At 40.9% G+C, this 26,495-nt stretch overlaps 1 protein-coding gene across 2 annotated transcripts; it reads left to right on the top strand.

The window, feature by feature from the left end:
* ZNF449 (zinc finger protein 449) lies at positions 1 to 26,271 on the top strand. 2 transcript variants are annotated; one of them, XM_062184100.1, is made up of 5 exons: positions 1 to 74; positions 2,774 to 3,188; positions 4,832 to 5,036; positions 23,940 to 24,053; positions 24,236 to 26,271. In XM_062184100.1, exons 2-5 carry the CDS (start codon positions 2,835 to 2,837, stop codon positions 25,117 to 25,119), a joined length of 1,557 nt encoding a protein of 518 aa, XP_062040084.1. In that variant the 5' UTR covers positions 1 to 74; positions 2,774 to 2,834; the 3' UTR covers positions 25,120 to 26,271. The 2 variants fall into 2 exon arrangements, with proteins under 2 accessions (XP_062040084.1, XP_062040085.1); XM_062184101.1 differs by lacking the exon at positions 1 to 74 and adding an exon at positions 727 to 1,506.
* The last annotated feature ends 224 nt before the right edge of the window (positions 26,272 to 26,495 follow it).

Raw genomic sequence — 26,495 nt, 5'->3', positions numbered from 1 at the left:
GTCCGCAACGCGGCCGCGCGCCTGCGCCTTGTGCAGTTGCGGGTGAGCTTGGGAGAACCGTGGGCGCTGAGGCGGTGAGTCCCGGAGCGGCCAGAGGGCGTGGCCGTCCCTGGGGCGCGGGCGCGGGCGCGGGTAGCGGGGCTCCCTTCGGCGGCCGGAGCTGTGCAAGCTGGTGGATTCCAGCTGTGTCCCGAGCGGTGGGCGCCGGGAGGAGCCAGGGGCTACGGGCCCCATCCGGTCAGGGTCTCCGCCGTCGCTCCTTGCGACCCGGCCAGGCCTTCCTGGGAGTCTTCTGAGACTGGGAGCGTCCCTCGGGGTGGCGGGTCGTCATAGCTCAGGGCCACTCGGGGACCGCGACATCGGCGACCAATTTTAAATCAGCTTTCAGATTTTTCAGGGACGTGTCACTCCTGCTGTTCCCCAAGTGCCCTCTTTCCACACATGGCTTTACTCAGAGGGCCTGTGAGGGCGGCGGGTTCGCTAAACGATGGTTTGGGGGAGAAACCACTAGCCTTGTAGTGAAGTGAACTTTTCGTTGGGAAGGGCTCATGGAAAGAAACGCGAGGGGTCCCTCCCTGGCAGCCGTGGGGGGAGGTTTTGGGTCAGTTGAGGGAGGGCTGGTCAGCTGTGAGGCTGCAGGAGATTAATGGGTGGGGTCCGCAGCCAAAACCAGCAGTTCCTGGCTGTCCTCTGGCGACGGTTAGGAGTCGCGCTCAGGAAAGAGAAGCTTCCTAGGAAGGAATCCTGGGCAGCAGTGTTAGTTGAGCACTTCCTGTGTGCCAGGCATGTGGCTGCTCGCTCTCCATACAGTTGCATAGGAGCAGGATATTTTAGGGAGTAGCTGCCGTGATTCTCCTCACGTTGCAGACGGAGACTCTGAGTCTGTGGGTGCACAGCTGGCAGATTATCACAGTTGAATTCATTTACCTCTGAAGTCGGGTACCCATCATGGTGACAGACCATGTGGGGAGAGTGTGCATGTTAATAGAAAGTGGGGGGTCGGGGTGGGGAAGAGAGTGAGCCTTTCTCTGTGATCACCTTAAGGGAAGAGGACAGGTACCAAATGCAGAGAGAGGAGCCACTGCACACCAGCAAGTATAGGTGTGCAGACCTGTGTAAATGTGGACTGCACTAAGAATATTTTGATGTTTTTAGACATTTCAATTGTAGGAGACTGTTGGTTCTTACCTTGTCATCGTTTCCTTCTGGCATGGACCATATGACCTTGTATAAGTTATTTAGTCTCCCTACGCCTCAAACCTCAGGTCCCCTGTCTGGATTCAAGGGATAATACTAGTACCCAGCTCATAACCTTGGGTTACTTAGAACAGTGCCTGGCTGGTAGCATAAGTGTCTTTCATTATGAGTAAAGAGCAAATTCCTCAGGGCCTGGCCTGCTGCAGTATATTTTTTTTTATCATAGGAAAGCCGTTTGGAATGCTATTGCAACATGAGGACCTTAGTGATAGTGGCAGAACTGCACATAACCTTGTATGGAGAATGAAGGTTTGGTGACTTTTTTGTTCTTGCAAAGCATGGCTATGCCTAAATTCGCCTTGATTGAAGGCTATTAAGGAATATTTAAAGGGGGAAATATTTGGCCTAATGGTTAAAATATGCACATCCATATCACAGTGCCTAGTAGATTCAATACCCACCTCTGGGTCCTAACTCCAACTTCCTTCTAATGCAGACCATTGAGTCCATGCCACCCATGTGGGAGATAAGAATTGAGTTCTTGGATCCCAGCCTTAGCCAGTTGAGGGCATCTGGGGAGTGAACCAGTGAATAGGAGCTCCCTTTGTGTGTGTGTATGTATGTATGTGTGTGCCTTTCAAATGAGAAAAGAGGAAAAGCACTTAAAACTAGATGGACGTTAAGAGTATTTGAAAAGTATTGTTAGCATTCTTGCTCCATTTCTTTGAGATATACATATATTCAGAAAAACAAGACACTTGGAAGTAGACTGGGAGTGGGTTAGATGCCAGCAGACCTGTGGTGTTTCATTTAAGAGTTGGGTTCTTAGATATGGAACCATGGAATTCTGGACCAAACTGTCCAAAAAAAAAAAAAAAACCCTCTTTCTTTTCTTAAGAGTTATTCATTTATTTGAAAGTCAGAATGACAGAGGGACAGGAAGGTAAACAGAAAGAGATTATTCTTCCATCCAATGGTTCACTTCCTAAATGCTGGCAACAGCCAGAGCTGAGCCAGACCGAAGCCAGGAATGAGAAATTCCATCCAGGTCTCCCACATAGGTGGCAGGGACCTAAGTACACTGTCTTCCCAGGCACATTAGCAAAAAGCTGGATCAGAAGCAGAGTAGCCAGGACTTGAACCAGCATTCCAATGTAGAATGTGGATATTCCAAGTGGCAGCTTAATCCACTGCAATACAGCAAGTACTTTCAATAGAACTTCCTGAAATGATGTCTCTTTAGCATTTGGAATTTAGCTAGTGTAAGTGAGAAACTAAATTTTTAATTGAACTCGAATCATGACATAGGATGTTTTGCTTCCATGTTATCATAATTCTAGAGGGCCTGTGGATGAGCTTTGAGATTTCATAAAACTTTGAAATTATATACAAAATTGGCAGTGTACATATATTTTCCCCTAGGAAGTAAGTCTGTGGCTTTTGTGAGATTCTCAGAAGTACCAGAAAGATTATAAAATGCTCATAGTTCTGTGGTAAAAATAAGTAAGTGAAGGGCATTAAGCATGCCTTTTGTAAACTCTGCTATTTCTCATTTCCTGTTTTTCCCTATCCTCAGCTGCAGGTGACTCCCACAAGGATTACAGAGAAGAAGAATTTGTAAACTGAGATCTCAGGCGATGGCTGTGGCCCTGGGTTGTGCAATCCAGGCCTCCTTGAATCAGGGCTCTGTGCTTCAAGAGTATGACACTGATTGCGAAGTCTTCCGGCAGCGCTTCAGGCAGTTCCAGTATAGAGAAGCAGCCAGTCCTCATGAAGCTTTCAACAAACTCTGGGAGCTTTGCTGTCAATGGCTGAAGCCAAAGATGCGTTCCAAGGAACAGATCCTGGAGTTGCTCGTGTTGGAGCAGTTTCTAACCATTTTGCCCACGGAGATAGAGACCTGGGTGAGGGAACACTGCCCCGAGAATAGAGAAAGAGTTGTGTCACTGATAGAAGACTTACAGAGAGAACTTGAGATACCAGAGCCACAGGTGAGAAAAGTGTGGGGGATCTTTGTTCCTGGGCCAAAGGAAGTTGTTGAGGAAGCTTGGACTAGACCTGATGTTTTGTCTCTGTGTCCGTCCCCGGCCCCTAGATTTCCCAACAGTCCTTTTCATTTTCTTCTGCTGCTGGAATCAGCATACGACCCAGTGGTTCTCACCCTTATCAGACCCAACCCCCTTCTAGAACACATGCTGAGTAATGTCCTCTTTACTATCCTTAAAGGAAATCTGTAAGTAGCACAAATTGCTACCTACACCAACCCAAACCATTACTATATTGCTCAATGGCCTGCACACCAAATCTGGACACCTTATAAGCACTGTTTATAAGCTTATAGCTGACAGTAGTTTTTACTTGTTCAAAGTTGGCTTTAAAAATGTTGAAGAAGGAGAACTGTCAGGATATGTGGCTTGCAAAGCCTAATGTGTTTACTATCTGACTATGTACAGATAGAGTTTGGGAACCCTGAATCATGGGCAATCTAGAAGGGACATAAAGCAGAGGGAACATAGTAGGATATGAACAAAGATGGACTTCTACAAATAAGTGATTGGGTTCAGCTACCCCAGGAGACATCCTGAAGTTGCATAAAGCCTGCATCTATGCTTATTATAGCCACTGAGAGTCCACAGCCAATCATTCCGACTGCTCCCCTCCAAGGCCATGAGCAGCGTGGGTGTTCCTATCTAGTTTTCCAAAGTGGCAAAATGACTCTCTTTGGGTATATGCAGGCTGTAAGCAGTGAAGTGTTCCTTTGATTTTCCCAGTACTGCATTGCTGGGAAATTCAAGTCATGCTTGAATGGGCAGAAATATTCTATATCTAACCAACAGGTTGGGGTTCTCGGCAGGTTTTTGTTACCTACATGAATTTTTGAAAGGGGCATGTCACAGTTGGTAGGGACCTAGAACCACTCTGCATCATGAAAGATACTCTCATCTCTAGTACACTATATTCTAATACTTGTGACCTGCCAGTATATCTGCAGTGTCCCCATGGAGCTGGGAGCACTGCCCTGTGTTCAGAACCCCCAGTTTCATAGGCCCAGGCTGTAGAAAGGCCTACAACTGTTGGAAAATGGAACAGGCTGTTCCATCTGGGCATCAGGAGTGCTCTGGTCTTTTGGAGAATAGGGGCTCTGTAAGAGCTGTTACCTTTAATGCAGGTAGCCAACCTGAAAGGGAGTCTTGGATAGCATGGAATTGAAGGCTTCTTTCTGTTTTCCTAGTTTTGCTTTTGGTAGAAGTTTTTTGTCTTCATATGGGCTAGACATGCAGTGCCCACTGTAGAAGCCACTAGTCATGCATGGCTCTGAAGCAGCTGAAATGTTGCCAGAACAAATTGAGATCTGCTGTGACTGTCAAACACACAGCACATGCATAAGAGTTAGTAAGGAAGAAAAAATCGTGGGTAAAATATCTCACTCATAATTGTTTATGTTGATTACGTGCTGAAATCTTGATACTTTCCATTGGATTAGGTAAAACAGACTGTTAAGATTGATTTGTCTATTCTTTAAATTGTACTCATGTGACAACTGGAGAATTTATAACAACATGTATGGCTCTCATTAAAGTTCTACTAGAACAAGTTGCTCTAAACTGTGGAGTGATGGATTCATGTATCACAGGTGGACATGCATGACATGCTTTTGGAAGAACTGACACCAGTGGGAATGGAACATATGCCACCAAATGTGCACCTGGAGTCACCTGAGCTCCAGGTAATGGCACCTGTCCAGGAGGCCTCTGTGGCAGAGCCCTGGATCCCACAGGCAGGACCTCAGGAGCTGAATTACGGTGCTGCTGGAGAATGCCAGCCCTTTCTGGACCCTGGTAAGGCAAAAGTTTCCTGTCACTTCTTTCATTTCTGTTTTGAGAACTCAAGAAATACCAAGGGTTGAGGTTTGTGTTAGAAACAGTGATGTCCCAGTGCAAATGGAATTCTGAGATACAGAGTGAGAAAAAGAAATCTCCTCTGGGAACAGCAGAAAACACAGGGCTCTGCATGGAATGGGATCAGGAAGACTTTAAACTAATGACCTTGTACAGGAGGCTTTCAATCAAGAAGTTAGGCAGCAAAACCCTGGGAGTAAGCCCAGTCTGGATAAGGATGAGTTTCTCCACTCAGTCAGTGGGATCTGTGTTATTGTGAGTCCAGTGGTCACATTTGTGTCTTCCTCAGTTGCTTTTATAACATAGGAACTCATGCAAACCTCACTCTTCAGATCTTTCAGGAGAGATCCATCCCTTCACACAGTATAAAGGAACATGCATCTCATTGAACTGAAAGGTAGAAGTGGTAGCCAGCAGACCAGGCCCTCAGGATCACGTGAGCATCCAGATGCTGGTCTCCTGGACCACTTGGACCACATAACGCTGTTGGCCCTGCATTTCACTTCCCTTCGAGGCTTTCCTACATTTTCTTTTCTTTTTTTTTTTTGACAGGCAGAGTGGACAGTAGAGGGAGACAGAGAGAAAGGTCTTCCTTTTGCCGTTGGTTCACCCTCCAATGGCCGCCGCGGTAGGAGCGCTGCGCTGTTCTGATGGCAGGAGCCAGGTGCTTCTCCTGGTCTCCCATGGGGTGCAGGGCCCAAGCACTTGGGCCATCCTCCATTGCACTCCCTGGCCACAGCAGAGTGCTGGCCTGGAAGAGGGGCAACCGGGACAGGATCGGTGCCCCGACCGGGAATAGAACCCGGTGTGCCGGCACCGCAAGGCGGAGGATTAGCCAGTTAAGCCACGGCGCCGGCTTTTCCTACATTTTCACCAGTGCCTCCCCTCCCAACCCTCCCCTTGCCCTCATTAAAACTTTTGCCCAAGTCTGGCCAGAAATCGTTCCCCTGAGTCCCGCAGGCAGAGCTTCAACTATTGGCACAATAAGAGACTGCATAATGCTGAGACCACAGAAGAGAAGTACACAGAGAACAGAATAGAAAAACACAGAGAACAGTGCATGTTACAAAGTAAGAGTGCCTGCTGTACCCATAACAAGCACAATGCCAGGGCTTTGCACCTGTTCATGCTGTTTCCACACCTTTCTTTTGTGTATCCAACGAAACTTCTGCGTACTGAAGAAGAACTAAGCTCTGTGCCTAACCTAGGGGATTCTGTTGCACTCATAGAAAAGTGGCCCTAGCCCTCCTGGAGCTTTCAGGCCAGTGAAGGAGTCCCATACATCAGTGGAAATCTCTCCTGTCTGTGATGGAAACTGGTACAGTGTAAAGGGCAAGGAAAACTGAGAACTGGGAGGGGCAACAGAAGAGTCTGGAGAGAGAAATAGGGTCCTGGGAGGTGAAATTTTTCAACTTTCTTGGGAAGCCACATTTTATTTTCAAGGTCATAGGGAACCTTTCAGATTCTCAGTAGTGCCAAGATGTGCACAGATTTGCACTTTGAGAGACCATAATAGAAGGGGTAGCAATGGAAGCAGGCACAACTTTTTGGAGGTTATTCCAGTCATGCAGGTGAGAGAAGATGTGTTTCTAAACCAGGACCACTTTGGTGATGGTGGAGTCAGAAGGACCAATTTAAGGTATATAGCAGGGATAAGGTATACAACTTGAGGTTTGCGTAGGTGTCTGGGTGATGGAGTTGAAGCGGTTAAGGATGGTATCTTGCCAGTGAACTTGGGAGATGGAGATGTTCTTCAATGACAAGGAAAAGGCAAAAGGGAATCAGATTTGGTGAATGCAGGTAAGCTTAGACTTGAACACACAAAAGTCTTGAGTGTTTATGTATCTCCAGAAAATGTTTTTAACTTGTGTTTATTTCCACTTTATTTGAAAAGCAGATAGAATACAGAGTTAGAGACATACACAGCGATTTTCCATCCACTTATTCATTCCTCAGATGTCCTCAAAAGCCAGACCTGGGCCAAAATGAAGCCAGGAGCCTGCTACTCGATCTAGATCTCCCATGTGGGTAGCCAGGACCCAAGTAGTTGAGCCATCATCTGCTGCCTCCCAGGATGCACACTAGCAGGAAGATGGAATTGAGAACAAAGTTGGGACTTGAACCCAACCAATCTAAAATGGAGTGCATGTGTCCCAAGTGTGTCTTAACCACTATAGCAAACTCCCACTTCTCCAGCCCATTTTAAAAAAATATAAACAAGTGGAAAAACCCATAAATAATTATGTATATACATTGTGGTCAAAGCAGAACTAGGGGCCGGTGCCATGGCACAGTAAGTTAATTCTCCGCCTATGGTGCCAGAATCTCATATGGGCACCGGTTCGGGTCCTGGCTACTCCTCTTCCAATCTAGCTCTCTGCTATGGCGTGGGAAAGCAGTAGAGGATGGCCCGGATCCTTGGGCCCCTGCACCCACGTGGTAGACCTGGAAGAAGTACCTGGCTCCTGGCTTCAGATTGGCGCAGATCCGGCCATTGCAGCCATTTGGGGAGTGAACCAACAGATGGAAGACCTTTCTCTCTGTCTTTCCCTCTCACTGTAACTCTACCTCTCAAATAAATAAATAAAAAAAAATTTTAAAGCAGAACTATATGAGGGGGTCTCTAAAAAGTTTTTGGAAAATATGTATTATGAAATAATATGCCTGCTTTTCAAAAATCTTTGCACCAAAATTAACTTATCATTTAATTCTAGTTTCCACAAACCTTTTGAACTGCCATGTAAATATTGCCATTTGTGTTCTAATATTTATATCATCTACATTTCATAATCTGTTAAACATTCTTAAAAATACTGTACTTATGTATGTACTTTATGCCTGAAGTAAGTCGCAAAACTTAGCTAATACTATTTAATTATAATTCTGTTTCCTCATTCTCCTTGTTAATTTGCTCCTGTTATCAATATTGTAGGTAGCTAACAAAGATGATAAATCACCAGTGTTAATCTTGGAATTAGTATTTTACTCTGAAGCAAATGAAAATTCAGTGTATTTAAGAAAGGATAGATAGAATGAATCAAGTACAAAATACAAATTTGGAGGAGAGGAAATTATCCTGTTCTCATCACTGTTTAAAGTCATATAATATGCTTAGAAAAATAATGCAAGGCTTAGTGTTCTTTGTGTTAACCTTTTAACTTTTTATTTTTCCTAATAAAAACATCTTTGATATATGAGGGTACTTCACAAAGTTCATGGAAATGTGTATCATAGAAAAACTATGCACAGAATTTGAAAACTTTTTATTTTTTATTTATTTATTTGACAGAGTGGACAGAGAGAGAGAGAGACAGAAAGAAAGGTCTTCCTTTTTTGCCGTTGGTTCACCCTCCAATGGCCGCCATGGCCGGCGCACTGCTGCCGGCGCACCGTGCTGATCCAAAGGCAGGAGCCAGGTGCTTATCCTGGTCTCCCATGCAGGTGCAGGGCCCAAGGACTTGGGCCATCCTCCATTGCACTCCCTGGCCACAGCAGAGAGCTGGCCTGGAAGAGGGGCAACCGGGACAGAATCCGGCGCCCCGACCGGGACTAGAACCCGGTGTGCTGGTGCCGCTAGGTGGAGGATTAGCCTGTTGAGCCACGGCACTGGCCGGTAGAATTTGAAAACTTTTTGCACCAAAATAAAAATCTTTTAATTCCATTTTTCTACTGACTTTTGAAATCCACTCACATGTCACATGAAACACATCATATTGTAAACTGAGTTGAAAGCACAAGATTCTGGTTGAGTGGAAAATAAAATTTTAAATAAAGAAGTCAATTGATTTTATGTTAACATTTGAAATATTTTTCCTGCCAATAAAAATGTGCAATATGAAATGTGTACATACACACATACTTGCATATATACATATATGCATACTAATAGGGATACTTAAAGTTCATGGTTCTTCATGGATTTCAAAAAAAGTTTGCCATAAAATAAACATCTTTTAATTCTATTTCAATGAAATACTCTCATATATTTTTTAAAGATTTTTTTATTTGAAAGGCAGAGTTACAGAAAGGCAGAGGCAGTGAGAGAGAGAGAGAGAGAGAGAGAGGTCTTCCATCTGCTGGTTCACTCCCCAAACAGCTTCAATGGCCGGAGCTGTGCTGATCTGAAACCAGGAGCCTGGAGCTTCTTCCAGGTCTCCCACGCAAGTACAAGGGCCTAGGAACTTGCACCATCGTTCACTGCCTTCTCAGGCCGCAGCAGAGAGCTGGATCAGAAGTGGAGCAGCTGGAGGCAGCAGCTTTACCCACTGTGCCACAGCGCCGACCCCTCATTTTTTTAATTAAATTATATTCATTTAACCTAACTGAAAACATGCACAAATTCATTGCAAACAGGAAGTGAAAACTACAAAGTGATCTGAGGAAATAATAGTATAAAAAAGTCCCTCATTTAAATTCAAGCTAGATACTCCAGATACTAGAAGTATCCAATAATATAAGAATGTCTGCTGTGAGAAAGAAACAAGGCAATGGGGCACTGATCTTAAAAATATAAAATATAGCATGCTTATCTTTGAAAATGTGGAGTTCAATATTAGAGCAGTAAAATTGGCACACAGTTTCCATTGTCAAAGCTTTGGGTCTTTCATTTCAGTTGAGATTTCACTTGGCATGTATGTGAAATATCAAAGATTGTATCTTTTTGATGATGAAAGACATGTGAAGTATAAATTAAAAGTAAAATTTAGAGGTGACAAATGCTATCTGCAAAACATCAGCATATTCTTGTAACTTAAATGTATTCAGATTATTTTATAGCATCAAAGGATTTATCATCTGGTAATATCTAATTCCTGACTAGAGTGATGATATTTCTTGGTGCAGTGGAGACTTTATGATGTAATTTTTGTTAATGAAGCTCAATACATTCATTCCTGAGCATGGGATGGGGGGGTGATCACCAATGAAATAATTTCTTTGTTAACCAGCAATTACTTTTTTCCTTTGTAGTGAATTGCATAATAAATTACCCCTAAAATTTAATTGCTTATTTTTTCAAAGATTTACTTATTTACTTAAAGTCAGAGTTACACAGAGAGAGAAGGAGAGGCAGAGAGAGAGAGAGAGAGAGAGTGTCTTCCATCCACTGGTTCACTCCCCAATTGGCTGCAAAGGCTGGAGCTGTGCCAATCTGAAGCCAGGAGCCAGGAGCTTCTCCTGGGTCTCCCACTCCAGTGCAGGGGCCCAAGGACTTGGGCCATCTTCTAGTGCTTTCCCAGGCCATAGCAGAGAGCTGGATCAGAAGTGGAGCAGCCAGGACTCGAACCAGCACTCATGTGGGATGCCGGCACTGAAGGTACTGAAGGCGGTGGCTTTACCCATTACATCACAGCTCTGGCCCCAAACCTAACAGTTTAAAGGAAAGAGCATTTATTATTTCTGAGAGTGAAGAATTTCGAAGTTCAGGGTGTTTCTGGCTCAAGGGTCTCTCTTGTAGTTGCTGTCAAGATGTCAACAGTAGCCGGCAGGAACCTTTAATTCCTTGCTAAGGGAACTTTGCCATGGTCTACTTGTGTGTCTTCACGACAGTGCAGCAGGCTTACCCTACTCCCCTCCCCCCACCAAAAAATGATCTAAGAGAAAGGCAGAAAGGAGCATGCTGCAGTGCTTTCAATAACCAAGTCACACACCATCCCTTCTGCCATGTTCTGTAATTAAAAGAGAGTTATTAAGTCCAACCCACACTCCGGGGGAAGAAAATAAAGTTCCCCCTCTAAAAGGAAAGAATATCAAAGAATTCCGGAGCATACTTTAAAACAACTGTGCACCCTATGCTGCACTGGACCTGCTAATCTTCTTTTTAAAAGATTTTTAAAATTTATTTGAGAGGCAGAGTCACACACACACACACACACACAGACAGAGAGAGAGAGAGAGAGAGAGAGAGAGAGAGAGATTCTATCTGCTTGTTCATCCTCCAAGTGACCACAACAACCAGGGCTGAGCCAGACTGAAGCTGGGACCCTGGAATTCCATTCAGGTGTCCCACATGGGTTTCAGGGACCCACACACTTGGGCCATCTTCCACTGCTCTTACCTGGCTATTAACAGGGAGCTGGACTGGAAGTGAGCAACTGGGACTCGAAACCATGCTCATATGGGATGCTGGCATTGCAGGCAGCAGCTTAACCTGCTGTGTCGCAACTCTAGCCCCGCTTCTAATCTTTTACTTTTTACTGCAGTCTTTCAGATAAAAGCTAAATTCTTTTTTTTTTCTTTTCCTTCAATTAATTTTTTGAGTGAATTTATTAAGTTATATTAGAACAAATAGAATATAGTCATGATGAATCTCAGCAAAAGCAAGGAAATGAGTTTAACATCCTAGGCAATACATTGTTTTTGTCACTGGGAAACTAATATTCAAACTATGTCTCAAACACAGAAGACATGATAAGGTTTTGGTTTCTGCCTGCAGGACTCTTTTCTATCAGCTGATCAACTGTTGATGTTTTCTCTATTACTTAAAACTACTAATCAGGTGATAATACTAGCTTCACAGACTAGTGTACATAGAAGATAAATAGGAGAGTCCACTGACAGAAGTAGGCTCTGGGGTCTGCTTTCTTATTTCCATTTACCATGGACCCAAAAGCCATGGAGCCAAGCTTGAAAGCATGCAATGAGCATACATATGATGGTACTTCAAGAAATTCATGGGCAATGCACCATTATCTTTTCATTCCATTCTCTATGAACTTTTTGAAGTTTCCCCATAGCTAGGAGTGAGAAGCTTCATCCAGGTCTTCCACATGGGTGGCAGGGGCCCAAGGACTCGAACCATCTTCTGCTACTTTTTGCAGGCCATTAGCAGGAAGCTGGGTGGGAAGTGGAGCAGTTGGGACTGGAACCAATGCCCATCCAGGATGCCAGTGTCGCAGGCAGTGGTTTACCCACTGCGCCAAAACTCTAGCCCTGTATGCAGGTGTTGATGGCATAAATTTCTAGAAGTGTGATCAATTCGTTAATGAGTGCTTAAAAGTGTATAGATACTATGAAATTGTCCCCTGAAATTATTGTACCAGTCTGTCTTCCCACCATAGCATATGAAAGTGCCAAATTCTACTGACTTTCACTTATCTTGGATATGTAAGAGATACAGATTTTTCTCGCCATCTTGGCATACAGGAGTAAGCTATAACTGTGGAAATCTTTTAAATAAGTGTCAGTTTTATTCAGGATTAGCAATGGTATTTTATTCAACCTATAATGGGGCCAAAGGTAAATGGGAAGTAGCATTAGCTGACATAGGCTGTGAGACTACACAGAGTACAAACTGGTGATAGCATCCAGGAGTATCTAAATGTTACTGATGGCGAGAGGGTTGGAGTGGGGTGTGTACACACATAAGAAGTTCATTAGGTTAACATCCATGAAGAAATTGAAATACAAGCACATGTTCTCTGCATCCAGGGTCTGGGGAATGACTGATGGCAAGTAATTGGGGACCAAGGTTTTTTTTTTTTTTTTTTAAGATTCATTTTATTTATTTTGAAGCACAGTTATAGAGAGAGGAAGAGGGAGGGAAAGAAAGAGAAAGAGAGAAAGAGATCTTCTGTCCACTAGTTCACCCCCCAGATGGATATAATGGCTAAGGCTGGGCCATGCCAAAGCCAAGAACCTGGAACTCCATCCTGGTCTCCTACATAGATGGATTCACTGCTTTCCCAGGCACATTAACAGTGACCTGGATCAGAAATGGAGCAGCTGTGACTTGAACAAGCATTTATATAGCATGCTGGTATTGTAAGCAGCTGCTTAACCCACTGCACCACAACACTGCTGGGGCAAGCTTTTTGAAAGCTGGCACTAGGAGTATAATGCTGGGGATAAAGAACAAAAGTGAAAGTGCCCAAGCCTCCTTATTTGGTGCTGTACAGAAAATAGTAGCAGGACTTGAGAGCCAAAACAGGAAGCCCGCGAGACACACCTGCTTGGTGTTAGGTTATAGTTTCCCTTTCTCCCAAGGAAAGGGTCTAGGCCTGTCTTCAAAGCAACATTTACTGAAAATTTCAACCTTAAGCATTTCAAGTTCATGCTGTATAGGATATGAATAGCCAGATGGATAGTATCTGTCATTCTCAAAACTCTTTTTCCTGACTTTGATATTGAGATCTTCTGGACCTCCAGGTTTGTACTACCCTAAAATTTTGCTTCTTTGGGCTGGCATTGTGTTGTGGTAGGTAAAGCTGCTGCCCGCAACACCAGCAACCCATATGGGCACTGGTTCGAGTTCTGGCTACTCCACTTCTGATCCAACTCCCTGCTAGTGTGCCTGGGAAAGCAACAGCAGAGGACCAACCCAGCTCCGGCCATTGTGGCCATTTCTGTACCTTTCATTTTCAAAATAAATAAATGCATCTCTTAAAAAAACTTATTGAACTTGTTTTTTAGTTCTTATTGTTTTATATACAATATCATGACTTCTGTGAAAAGAGTTAGTATCACTTGCTATGTCCCAAGCTGGTATGTTTTATTTCTTTTGACAAGGCTTTCTAGTGTAATATTGAATAGAAGGTGTTTTGTTCCTTGTCTTGTTGTTGATATCAGATAAAATATATTTAGTCTTTCACCAATAGTTATGTTATTAGCTGTGGATCTTTCGTAATTTCCTTTTATCAAGATGAGGAAGTTTCCTTTTATTACTAGCTCTAGTGTTTTTATCAGGAAACAGGGATGAACATTTTGAGATGATAATGTAGTTTCTGCTTGCCATTCTATTGTATTGGTGTATTACCTTAGTTTCTAAATGGTAAACCCATCTTGCATATCTGAGATAATTACCCCGTTGGTCCTGGTGCATACTTTTGTTATATTTTACTGTATTTGATTTGCTAGTATTTTGTTTCAAATTTTTACCTATATATTAATAAGACATACTGGTCTTAGTTTCCTTTTCTTTTTTACTCTCTTTGTATGGTTTTGTTACCAGGGTGATAATTACTTCATAGAATGAGTAGGGAAGTCTTTTCTCCTCTAATTTTTAGAAGTATTTGTGAAGAGTTAATGCATTTGTGAAGAGTTGTTACATTTTCCTTGTGTTGCTTATGCTTCAGGCATCATTTTTACGAAATTGTTGCCTACTCCAAGATCACAAAGATTAATGCATATGCTTCCTTCTAAGAGTTTTATGGATTTATTTCTTATGTTGGAATCATTGATCTATTTTGAATTGATTTGTTTATGTGATATGACATAGGAAATAAATATCATTAATTTGCAAGCAAATATGCAGTTGTCTTAAGACCATTTGTTGTGGAGATTATTTTTCCCCAATAAATATTCTTGCCACCTTTATCAAAAATCTATTAACTATAAATCTAAATACTTGTGGACCCTCAACTCTATACCATTTATATATCTTTCTTTCCTTACGCCAGTAAAGTAAGTTATAAAGTGTTCAGTTATTCTTAAAGAAGAGATGATGTAGAATCAGTATAAATTCTTTAAGTGTCTAACAGAATTTACCAAACTTGGGCTTTTCTTTCTGGGAATTGTTCTGATTACCTATTAAATCTTTTTACTTGTTTTAGGTCTATTCAGATTTTCTATTTCTTTGCTTTTTAAAAAATATTGTTTTTTGTTTATTTGAAAGAGTTAGAGAGAGATTGATCTTCCATCTGCTGGTTCACTCCCCAAATGGCCGCAGCGGCTGGGGCTGGCCCAGGCTGAAGCCAGGTGCTTCTTCCAGGTCTCCCACTTGGGTGCAGGGACCCAAGCACTTGGACCATCTTCCAATGCTTTCCAGGCACATTAGCAGGGAGCTGAATCATATGTGGAGAACTGGGACTCAAAACTGATACTGGCATTGCAGATGGTGGTTTAACCCATTACACCACAACAAAGACCCCCTTTGTTTCTTCTTGAGTCAATGAGGATGGTGTGTATGTTTCTAGGAATTTGTATATTTCATCCTAAAATTATTTCTACTTTATTTCCATCCATTTGTTTATAGTATTTCTTTATATTTTTTTATTTCTAAAAGGTTTGTAGTAGCACATCATCTTTCATTTATGACTATATTAATTTGAATTTTCTCTCTTTTTGGCTAAGCTAGCTAAAGGTTTGTTAATTTTGTTGATGTTTTCAAAGAAACAATCTTGGTATCAGCAGCTTTCTCTGTTGCCTTGCAGTCTTGTATTTCATTAAATTCTACTCTAATCTTTATTATTTCCTTCTTCCCTATTGTTTTGGATTTAGTTTACTCTTCTTTTCTAGTATTCTTAGGTTGAAACTGAGGTTATTGAGGTTTTTTTTTTCCCCCTTTCAATATAGACATTTGCAGCTGTAATTTTCCCCCTATGCACTGCTTTATGTGTGTCCCTTATGTTTTTGTATGCAGTATTTTCATTTTCTTTTATCTCAAAATATTTGTTTTTATGTTGTATCTAGTTTTTTTTTATTTTGATGATATTAACTGGCTTTATTTTTTATTCTAGAATTGGGCAGTACTTCATACCATGTTCTAATTACATTTTTTTAATTTTTAAATTTTGGATGTAAACATGAAATCCCTGTGAATTTTATTGGGTATAATACTATTTCCTTTTTTTAACTTTTATTTAATAAATATAAATTTTGAAAGTACAACTTTTGGATTATAGCAGTTTTCCCCCTATAACCACCCTCCCACCCGCAAACCATCCCATCTCCTACTCCCTCTCCCATCCCATTCTTCATTAAGATTCATTTTCAATTATCTTTATATACAGAAGATCAACTTAGTATATACTAAGTAAAGATTTCAACAGATTGCACCCACACAGACACACAAAGTGTATTCACCCAACTGAATTTTGGTGCCCATTATCAAATCTTCCTCGATCCCAGCCACTATTTCCAGCCTTTGCTAATCACTATTTTAGATTCATATCAACTACAGACACGTACATGTGCACACACATGTGTATGCACATTTTGCCTTCTACATATGAGAGAAAAATTATGCTGTTTGTTTTTCTGTGTTTTGCTTATTTCACTTAGCAAAATGATGTCCAATTCTGTCCATTTTGTTACAGTTGTCAGGATTTCATTCTTCTTTATGGTTGAGTGACATTCCATTATGTGTACATATACCACATTTTTATGCATTCATCCATTGATGTATGTCTAAGTTGATTCCATATCTTGGCTATTGTGAATAGTCTGCAATGAACGTGGGAGTGCCGATTATCTCATTCATATGCTGAATTCATTTCCTTTGATTATATACCTAGAAGTTAGAATGCTGGATAATTTTAATTTTAGTATTTTGAAGAACCTTTATACTGTTCACCATAATGGCTTACTAATTTGCATTCCTACCAACAGTGTATTAGGGTTCCTTTTTCTATACAAGCTTACCAGCTTTTTTTTTTTTTTAACTTTTGGTTTATAGCCATTCATCTCTTTTTTTAAAGGCAGAGTTAGAGTTACAGAGAGAAAGAGACATAGACAGAGAGATCTTTGAGCCACTGATTCACTCTCCAAATGGCTTCAGTGCCTGGAGCTGGGCCGATCAGAAGCCAGGAACCAGGAGCTATTTCTGGATCTCCCATATGGGTACAAGGGCCCAAGTACTCGGTCCATCTTCCGCTGCTTTCCCAGGCACATTAGCAGGGTGTTGGATTGGAAGTAGAGCAGCTGGGACTCAAACTAGTACCCATATGGGATATGGGCACCACAGGTGGCAGCTTTGCCCAATACGCCACTGTGCTGGCCCCAGTGTGTAGCCATTCTAACTGGAGTGAAATAATACCTCATTGTGGTTTTTCTTTGCATATCCCTGATGGCTGGTATATAACTGAGCATTTAGAATATTTATTTGTTTATTTGAACAGCAGAGAGACAAAAAGAGAACTCCCATCTACTGATTGATAGGAGTGAAATGCCTGCAATGACCAGGGCAGGGCCAAGTGGTGGCCAGGAGCCAGGAACTCAAGCTGGGTCTCCCATGTGAGTGGAAGGGACTCAACTACTTGAGCTGTCACCTACTGCCTCCTAGAGTACACATTAGCAGGAAGCTGGAACCAGGAATGCAGCCGAGACTTGAACCCAGGCACTCCACTATGGGATGTAGGGGTCCCTAGCAGAGTAATTGCCAGGCCAAACACCTGCCCCTAGGCGGTTTTTCATGTATTTCTTCTTTTCAAGGATGTCTGTATAGATCCTTTGCCCATTTCTTAAAGGGATTGTTGAGGCCAGCGCCGCGGCTCACCAGGCTAATACTCTGCCTGCGGCGCCGGTACCTCGGGTTCTAGTCCTGGTTGGGGCACCGGATTCTGTCCTGGTTGCTCCTCTTCCAGTCCAGCTCTCTGCTGTGGCCCTGGAAGGCAGTGGAGGCAGTGCTTGGGCCCTGCACCTGCATGGGTGACCAGGAAGAAGCATCTGGCTCCTTGCTTCAGATTGGCACAGCGTGCCGGCCGTGGTGGCCATTTGGGGGGTGAACCAACAGAAAAAGGAAGACCTTTCTCTCTGTCTCTCTCTCTCTCACTGTCTAACTCTGTCCAAAAAAATAAATAAAGGGATTGTTGAAATTTTTAATTCCTTGTATATTCTGGATATTAATCCTTTATCAGATGCACAGTTTACTAATATTTTCTCCCATTTTGTTGGTCTCCTCTTCACTATGAACAGAGCTTCATGGTTTGATAAAATCTCCTTTGTCTGTATGTGTTCTTATTGCCTGTGCTTTTGGCATCTTATCCAAAAAAAAAAAAAAATTGCCGATGCTGTGGTATAATGTGTTAAGCCTCTGCTTGCAGCACCTGCATCCCATATGGGCACCAGTTCATGTCCTGGCTGCTCTACTTCCAATCCAGCTCTCTGCTTATGGCCTGGGAAAGCAGTGGAAGATGGCCCAAGTTCTTGGGCTCCTGTGCCTGTGTGGGAGACCCAGAAGACGCCCCTAGCTCCTGGCTTCAGTCTAGCTCCAGCCATTGTGGCCATTTGGGGAGTGAACCAGCAGGTGGAAGACCTCTCTCTGTCTCTCCATCTCTCTGTAACTCTGCCTCTCAAATAAACAAATAAATCTTTGAATAAAATCATTGCTTATAGCAATGTCTTGAAGAGTTTTACCTGTGTTTTCTTTTTAAAGATGTATTTATTTATTTTGAAAGTCAGGGTTACAGAGAGAAGGAGCAATAGAGAGATCTGTCTGGTTCACTCCCCAGATGGCTACAACAGCCAGCAGTGGACCAGTGGTGAAGCCAGGAGCCAGGAGCTTCATCTGGGTCTCCCACATAGATAGCAGGGACCCAAACAGTTGGACCATCTTCTGCTGCCTTTTCCAGGCCATTAGCAGGGAAATGGAGGGGAAGTGGAGTAGCTGGGACATGAACCAGCTTCCATATGGGATGCCGGCATCACAGGCAGTAGCTTTACCTGCTATGCCACAATGCCGGCCCCTTTACCTATGTTTTCTTCTAGTAGTTTCATAATTTCAGGTCATATATCTAGACTTTTGATCCATTTTGTGTTGATTTCTGTGTAAGTTGAAAGGCAGAAGTCTTATTTCAAACTTTTGCATGTGGAAATCCAGTTTTCCCAGAACCATTTATTAACGAGATTGTCCTTTCTCCAGGGAGTGTTTTTAGCACGTTTGTCAAAGATAAGTTGGCTACAGATGCATGGATTTATTTCTGGTGTCTCTGTTCTGTTCTGTTGGTGTATGTGTCTATTTTTATGGCTACACCACTGAATTCTACCAAACTTTTAAGGGAGAACTAACACCAATTCTTTATTACAAACAATCAAAAGAAAGAGAGCCCTTCTGAACTCATTTTACAAAACCAGCATTACCTTGTTTCCAAAGCCACACAACAATAAAAGAAAACTGTAGGCCAAGACTCCTGATTAACATCAGTGCAAAAATTCTCAACAAAATACTAGCAAATAGAGTCAACAGCTCATCAAAAAGATCATTTGCCCTGACCAAGTGGGATTTTTCCTGGGTTGCAAGAATGATTCAATATATGCAAATCAATAAAATAATACATCATATCAACATATTGAAGGATAAAATTGTATGATCACTCAACAAATGCAGAAAAAGCATTTGATAAAATGCAGAATCCATTCATGATAAAAAAAAAACTTGAAAAGTTAGATATGTAAGAAATATACCTCATCACAATAAAGGCTGCAAATGACAAAATCACAGGCAACATTATATTAAATGGAGAAAAGCTGAAATCATTTCCACTGAAATTTAGAACCAGACAAGGATGTGCACTCTTGTTACTCTTACTCAATATAGTTCGGGAAGTGTTATCCAGAGCTATTAGGCAAGAGGAAGAAAAACTAGCATACAAATTGGAGGAGATTAAATTATTCCTGATTGCAGATGAGATGATTCTATATAGAGAGGAACCATTAAGAAACTATTAGAAATAATAGGTAAATTCTGTAAAGTTACAGCATGCAAAATCAACACACGAAAATCGGTAGTATTTTTATACACCAACAGTAAGCTCACTTAAGAAGAATTTACAAGACCAATCCCATTTCATGATAACTACAAAAAATTTCAGTACCTTGGAGTAAACTTAACCAAGGATGTGAAAGACCTCGACAATGTAAATTACAAAGCACCAGTGAAACAGATTGAAGAAAACATACACACACGTGCACACACAAACACACAAAATGGAAAGACCTTCCATATTCATGGATTGGAAGAATTACTATTATTAAATGTCCATACTATCCAAGCAATTTACAGGTTCAATGAAATCCCCATCAAAATACCAATGGGAAAAAATATCATTCTTTACAGAATTAGGGGAAAAAAAACCTAAAATTCATATGGAAACACAAAAGACTCCCAAATAGCCAAATCAGTCTTGAACAGGAATAAAGTTGGAAGCATCACAATACCAGATTTCAAGACATACTACAGGGCTACTGTAATCAAAACAGCATCATTTTGCTATCTAAAAATATCTCTAATTTCAATTTTTATTTCTTCATTGGTTATTTAGGAGTGTGTTGTTTAATTTCCATATTATTTGTAAGATCCTCAAATTTATTTCTGTTATTATTTCTACACTTGATCTTAGCCAAAAGGCTGAGAAGCGATGTAATTATTTCTAATATTCCATTTTGGTGAGAGACTTGACTTTGCAATTATAATCTTTTTAAATTTCAGAACATTTGTTTTATGATGTAGCACTATATCTTTCCTAGAGTATTTTTTATAGGAAAATTGTTGGAAAAATACATACTCTGCTACTGTTAATGGAGTGTTCTATGAATATCTGTTATATTTAGTTGGTTTACAGTATTTTCTGTATCTTCTGTTGTTGATCTTCTGTCTAGATTTTCTATCCATTAGTGCAAGGGGTTATTCAAATATCCACCTACTATTGTTGAATTGTTTAGTTCTATTTCTGTTGATCTTTGCAGCAAGTATTTTCGTATTCTGTAATTAAGTGTATATATGGGCCGGCACTGCGGCTCACTAGGCTAATTCTCCGCCTGCGGCGCCGGCACCCCGGGTTCTAGTCCCGGTTGGGGCGCTGGATTCTGTACTGGTTGCCCCTCTTCCAGGCCAGCTCTCTGCTGTGGCCCAGGAAGGCAGTGGAGGATGGCCCAAGTGCTTGGGCCCTGCACCCGCATGGGAAACCAGGAGGAAGCACCTGGATCCTGGCTTCGGATCAGCACAGCATGCCGGCCGTAGCGGCCATTTCGGGGGTGAACCAACGAAAGGAAGACCTTTCTCTCCGTCTCTCTCTCTCTCACTGTCTAACTCTGCCTGTCAAAAAAAAGTATATATATATAATTATTTTATCTTCCTACTGTATTGATCTTTTTATCATTATAAAATGATTCCCTTTATCTATAATAACTTTTTTGTTTTAATGTCTGTTTTATCTGGCTATCTTATGGTTTCTAGTCCATCCTTTTACTTTCAGTTTATTTGTATCTGAATCTAAAGTATATCTCTTGTAGACAGTATATAGTTGAATCATTTTTTGTCCAGCCTAATGTTCTATGCCTTTTGATTAAGTTGCTTAATCCACTTGCTTTTAACCTTATTTTTGAAATTATTTTATTTGAGAGAGAGAGAGAGAGAGAGAGAATCTCTCATCTGCTGGTTCATTCTGCAAATGCCTGTAAGTAGGTGTAGAGACAGAGTGTGAAACAGGGAGCTGGGAATTTAATCTATGTTTCCCATGTAGGTGACAGAAAGCCAATCATTTGAACCATAATTCCTGCTTTCCAGGATCCACATTAGCAGGAAGCTGGAATCAGGAGCTGGAGCCAGCTACTGAACCCAGCTACTGAATCCAGTGTAGGAATGCAGATATCCTAACCAGTGGCTTAACCACTAAGCCAAAAGCCTGTCCCTAATTTTATTTTTCCCTCCCTCCCTCCTTCCCTCCTTCCCTCTTTCCCTACTTCCTTCCTTCTTTCCTTCTTTCCTTCCAAGATTTATTCATTTATTTCAAAGGCAAGATTTATACAGAGAGAGAGAGAGAGAGAGAGAGAGAGAGAGAGAGAGAGAGAGGCCTTCCATCTACTGGTTCACTCCCCAGATGGCCAGAGCTGGGCTGGTCTGGAGCCAGGATCTAGGTCCCCCAGTGGATGCAGGGGCCCAAGCACTTGAACCATATTCTGCTACTTTCTCAGGTGCATTAGCAAGGAGGTGAATCAGAAGTGGAACAGCCAGGACTCCAACCGGCACCCATATTGCAGGCTGGCATCAGAGAGGGAGGCTTAACCTTCTTCATTACAACTCCAACCCCCTAATATTATTTTCTGTATTATTGGATTTACATCTGCCATTTTGCTTTCTGTTTTCTATATGCCTCATGATTTCTTGTTCCTCTGGTCTTCTCTTACCACCTTCTTTTGCATTAAGTAAATATTTCTAATATAATATTTTGTTTACCTTAATTTTCACTATTTTAAAAGTTATTTCCTTAGAGGTTGTTCTATGATTTACCTTGTGCATCTTAATCCACAATTGGCTTCAGTTATACTGACTTACTGCTACTGAAATATAAAAACATTTTTCATATGTAGTTCTATTTGCTTTTCCCTGTTTTTGTGGCATTACTATTATACATGTTACATTAACAGTGTCATAAACCCAGAAATACATTATTACTATTACTTTATATAATTCTAAGAGTTTTAAGGAAAGTCTTCAAATATTCTTTCTTTTGAAAGAAGAGAGCATCTTTAAAAGTTAATTCTCTTTAGAGAAGAAAGGAAAATAATTATATATGAAAGGTTATGTTACATTAACACTATTTATCATTTCTGACTTTCTTCATTTGTTCCAATGGATTTGGGTTAGCAACTGGGGTCATTTCTCTAACCCAATGCACTTTATCCTTACCCACCTCATTTATGTCTTTATTGGCAAATATATTACATTTTCATATGTAATATGCCCAGGAAAACACTATATACATATTGTTTTATTCAATTGCTTTATAATCTTTTAAAAGAAAAGAAGATGTAGAATTTGTTATTTAAATTATCTTTTTAACTTATGTAATTACCTTTACTTGTGCTGTTTTTTCCATGTGGGTTCAAATTACCATCTGGGGTTACCTGCATTCAGACTGAGGAAGTGCTTACTAGTATTTCTTGTCAGGCAAGGCTGCTGGCAACAAATTCTTTCAGTTTATTTTCTCAAGAATAACTTTATTTCAAAGTGAGTTTGGAACAACAGCTTTTCTAGATAAAAGATTCTTGATGGACAATTTTCATTTTTCTTTGAGCACTTTGACTATGTTATATTACTGCCTTCTATCCTCCCTTGATTCTGAGGAGAATTTAGCTTTTAATCTCATTGGTATTCCCTTATGAGTGATGAGTCTATCCTTTTGTGTGGTTTTTAGAATCTTGTGTCTGTGGATTTCCTTGTTATTCTCCTACTTGGAACTGAGCTTCCTAGATGTGCATATTAATATTTTTCAGTATATTTGGGAAAGTTTGAGGTCAATATTTCTTTTTTTTTAAATTTTTTTTGACAGGCAGAGTGGACAGTGAGAGAGAGACAGAGAGAAAGGTCTTCCTTTGCCATTGGTTCACCCTCCAATGGCCGCCGCAGCCAGCGCGCTGCGGCTGGCGCACCGCGCTGATCCGAAGGCAGGAGCCAGGTGCTTATCCTGGTCTCCCATGGGGTGCAGGGCCCAAGCAATTGGGCCATCCTCCACTGCACTCCCGGGCCATAGCAGAGAGCTGGCCTGGAAGGGGGGCAACCAGGACAGAATCCGGCACCCGGACTGGGACTAGAACCTGGTGTGCCGGCGCCGCTAGGCGGAGGATTAGCCTGTTGAGCCATGGCTCCCGCCCGAGGTCAATATTTCTTCAAATATTTTTTTCTGAACCTGTAAAACCAACTGGCTCTCCAGGATGACTGTGTATACCTAAGGATGCATGCCAGAAGGAACAATCTCATATTAACATTACTCATGCCTGATAATAAGTAGTATTGAAGGGTGGAATAGACTTCACAGAAATTATCCAATATTTACAAGCTACAGATAAACAAATATTCAAGCAAATAACAATAAAAAAAAGCCCTGGGGTGACATAGGATTAGTATAATGTCCAGTTTAAATATACAATTTCCAACAAAAATTATGAGGAGTACATATTACCAGGAAAGTGTGATCCATAAATTGGAAGAAAAATAAAGCAGATGACAGAATCTGCTTATGAGAGTAGATAAATTATGGATTTAAAATGATTCTTGTGACTCCAGATGAAATAAAAGTAATTGAAGAAACAGTTAATATGAATAGGCCATGTGTCCAAAACTCAGCCTGAATTTTGGAAAGATCTTTGATGAGTCAAACCATCATGCTCCCCTTTCTTTGTTGTGGCCAGGATATCCATTACCAAAGCTTGATGTGAACTTCCCATTGGAGCAGAGAGAAGAACCATGGATTAAGGAACTACAGGATTCCAAAGAAATGAAGCAATTACTTGATTCCAAGATAGGTAAGTAATTGTTCATTGATTTACTATGGAAGGAAGAAAAGTAGAATTCAACCTTAATCAGGGTAAAGTTTGGAATTTTGTTTAGAAACTTCTATATTCCTTTTTAGTGGTTTAATAAAACTCTTCATTTTCCTTTTCTCCATGGAGTAAATGACATCTGCAATTTCTGTTTCTTCTCCCAGGTTTTGAGATTGGGTTAGAAAATGAAGAAGATACTTCAAAACAGAAAAAACTGGAGAACATGTATCCATTTATTGTAACTTTAGAGGGGAATGCCCTCCATGGTCCCATTGTGCAAAAAGAATATGCACAGTTAGAAAATCAATGGGAACCCCCTCCAGAGGACTTACAGCCAGATTTAACAAAACTTGTAGATCACCAGACCCCCACTCTAGGAGAGACAACTGAGAGCTCCAACTTGGAAGAACCTCTCAACTCTAAACCCCATAAGAAAAAGAATCCAGGAGAGAAACCTCATCGATGCCCACAGTGTGGAAAATGCTTTGCTCGGAAGTCTCAACTTACTGGGCATCAGAGAATTCATTCGGGAGAGGAACCTCATAAATGCCCTGAATGTGGGAAAAGATTCCTCCGTAGTTCAGACCTTTATCGACACCAACGACTTCATACGGGGGAGAGGCCCTATGAGTGCACCGTGTGTAAAAAGCGATTCACTCGGAGGTCACACCTTATTGGGCACCAGAGAACCCATTCTGAAGAAGAAACATATAAATGCCTTGAGTGTGGGAAAAGTTTCTGTCATGGATCAAGTCTTAAAAGACATCTGAAAACCCATACAGGTGAAAAACCTCATAGATGTCCTAATTGTGGGAAAAGTTTTAGTCGATTGACAGCACTTACTTTGCATCAGAGAACACACACTGAAGAGAGACCTTTCAAATGCAATTATTGTGGGAAAAGCTTTAGACAGAGACCAAGCCTGGTTATTCATTTAAGAATCCATACTGGGGAGAAGCCTTACAAGTGTAGCCATTGTTCAAAAAGCTTCAGACAGAGAGCAGGCCTTATTATGCACCAAGTCACTCACTTTAGAGGACTTCTTTAAGAATTGTTAAGGGAAACAGATCCTACAGAAGTTGACACTAACTCAAAAGCATCTTAACCTGTAGCAGCCTATTTGTCTTGGAAGAACCTCTTTGGGCTTATAACAATTTTTTGTTTGCTATTTTTAAAAACCCATCTTCCAAGGCATATGAGTTCTTATATTTGATTTATGCTGTCTCCAAAACTCTTTTTTTAAATTACAATGAAAAACCTTGTGTTCAAAACAACCATAAATGATGACAATCCTTAGATACCATTGTTATCTGACACCTTTATTACAGCAGTACCATAATTATCTTACTGCATCTTATTAAAGATAATTATATTAGATCAGATCTTTAAATGTCCCCCAGGTGACAATAAAGGAGACAGTGAATTTTGTCAAATAGTAAAGGTGTGTCAGGAACACAAGGATGAAGAATGTATGTAATTTGGTAGGATCTGAATTACTTCCATTGAAACTTTTTTTATGTTTAAGAAAATTAATATTTTTAACCTTTATTTTTCAGTTTTATAAAGTTTTCTAGTCTGTTTGGAACAGTATTGATTTGGTAATTGATTTTGTTCACAGAATAAGTAAGATCTCTTTGTGGAAGAATATATTTGACAATTTAAATTGTACAAGTACAATCTAATTTCATTTAGGTTCCCTGAAGAATCAGCATGCACTGCTTTTCACTCTTCTTTTGTTATTCAATGCTTTTTCATTTTTACTCATTCTTTAAGTCTGTGTCTCCCTAAGTACGCATCGTAGAACATATAGTTCTTTAAGATAATTTTATAAATAATGTTAGGAATCGCTGCCTGCTGTTTCCCCTACCTAGATCCATAGTGTATATCACCATTTGAGAATATCTGTGAGGTCCTCTAGTAAAGGAGGGAAATGCATCTCTTTTGACTCATTGTTTCCAAAATCCACTTGGCCCCAGAACTTTTTTCATATGCATCCAATAATAGTCCACAGAACTAGTATTCTTCAGATATCCCTTGGAACACACTGCCTTAAGCAAATATTTCTATAACTCTCAATATATTCCTATTAATTCCCAAGCCTAGTTATCTCCAGGTGTTTCAAGGGTATTATGAAACATTTTTTAACCATGTATGTCTTTTGCGTAATACACCCACATGCAAACACACACACACATATACACATACATACATACACATCGTTTTAAGGAGGCAAGGGTCACTAATTTAGATAATTTATAAGTTTCTCAGTGATCCCACCCTCTTTGAATTTTCTTATAATTATACATACACTGCTACTTATATAAATGTTCTCATATAATCACGCTAACAACTAAAGTTCCAATAGTGAAGGAAGAACTCTCATTGTCAGTTAAGACTGTTAATACCTGAAAATATTCATTGAGC

The sequence above is a fragment of the Lepus europaeus genome, chromosome X (genome assembly GCF_033115175.1).
Source record: "Lepus europaeus isolate LE1 chromosome X, mLepTim1.pri, whole genome shotgun sequence".
Lineage (NCBI taxonomy): Eukaryota > Metazoa > Chordata > Mammalia > Lagomorpha > Leporidae > Lepus > Lepus europaeus.
This window is presented reverse-complemented; position numbering and strand designations above follow the sequence as displayed.

What these genes read in the sequence shown, in the direction of transcription:
- ZNF449 (XM_062184100.1), top strand. Translation starts at nt 2,835, where the DNA reads ATGGCTGTGGCCCTGGGTTGTGCAATCCAGGCCTCCTTGAATCAGGGC. An exon ending in TTGAGATACCAGAGCCACAG is followed by an intron (nt 3,189 to 4,831) that starts GTGAGAAAAGTG and finishes CATGTATCACAG; the next exon opens with GTGGACATGCATGACATGCT. An exon ending in ATTACTTGATTCCAAGATAG is followed by an intron (nt 24,054 to 24,235) that starts GTAAGTAATTGT and finishes TTCTTCTCCCAG; the next exon opens with GTTTTGAGATTGGGTTAGAA.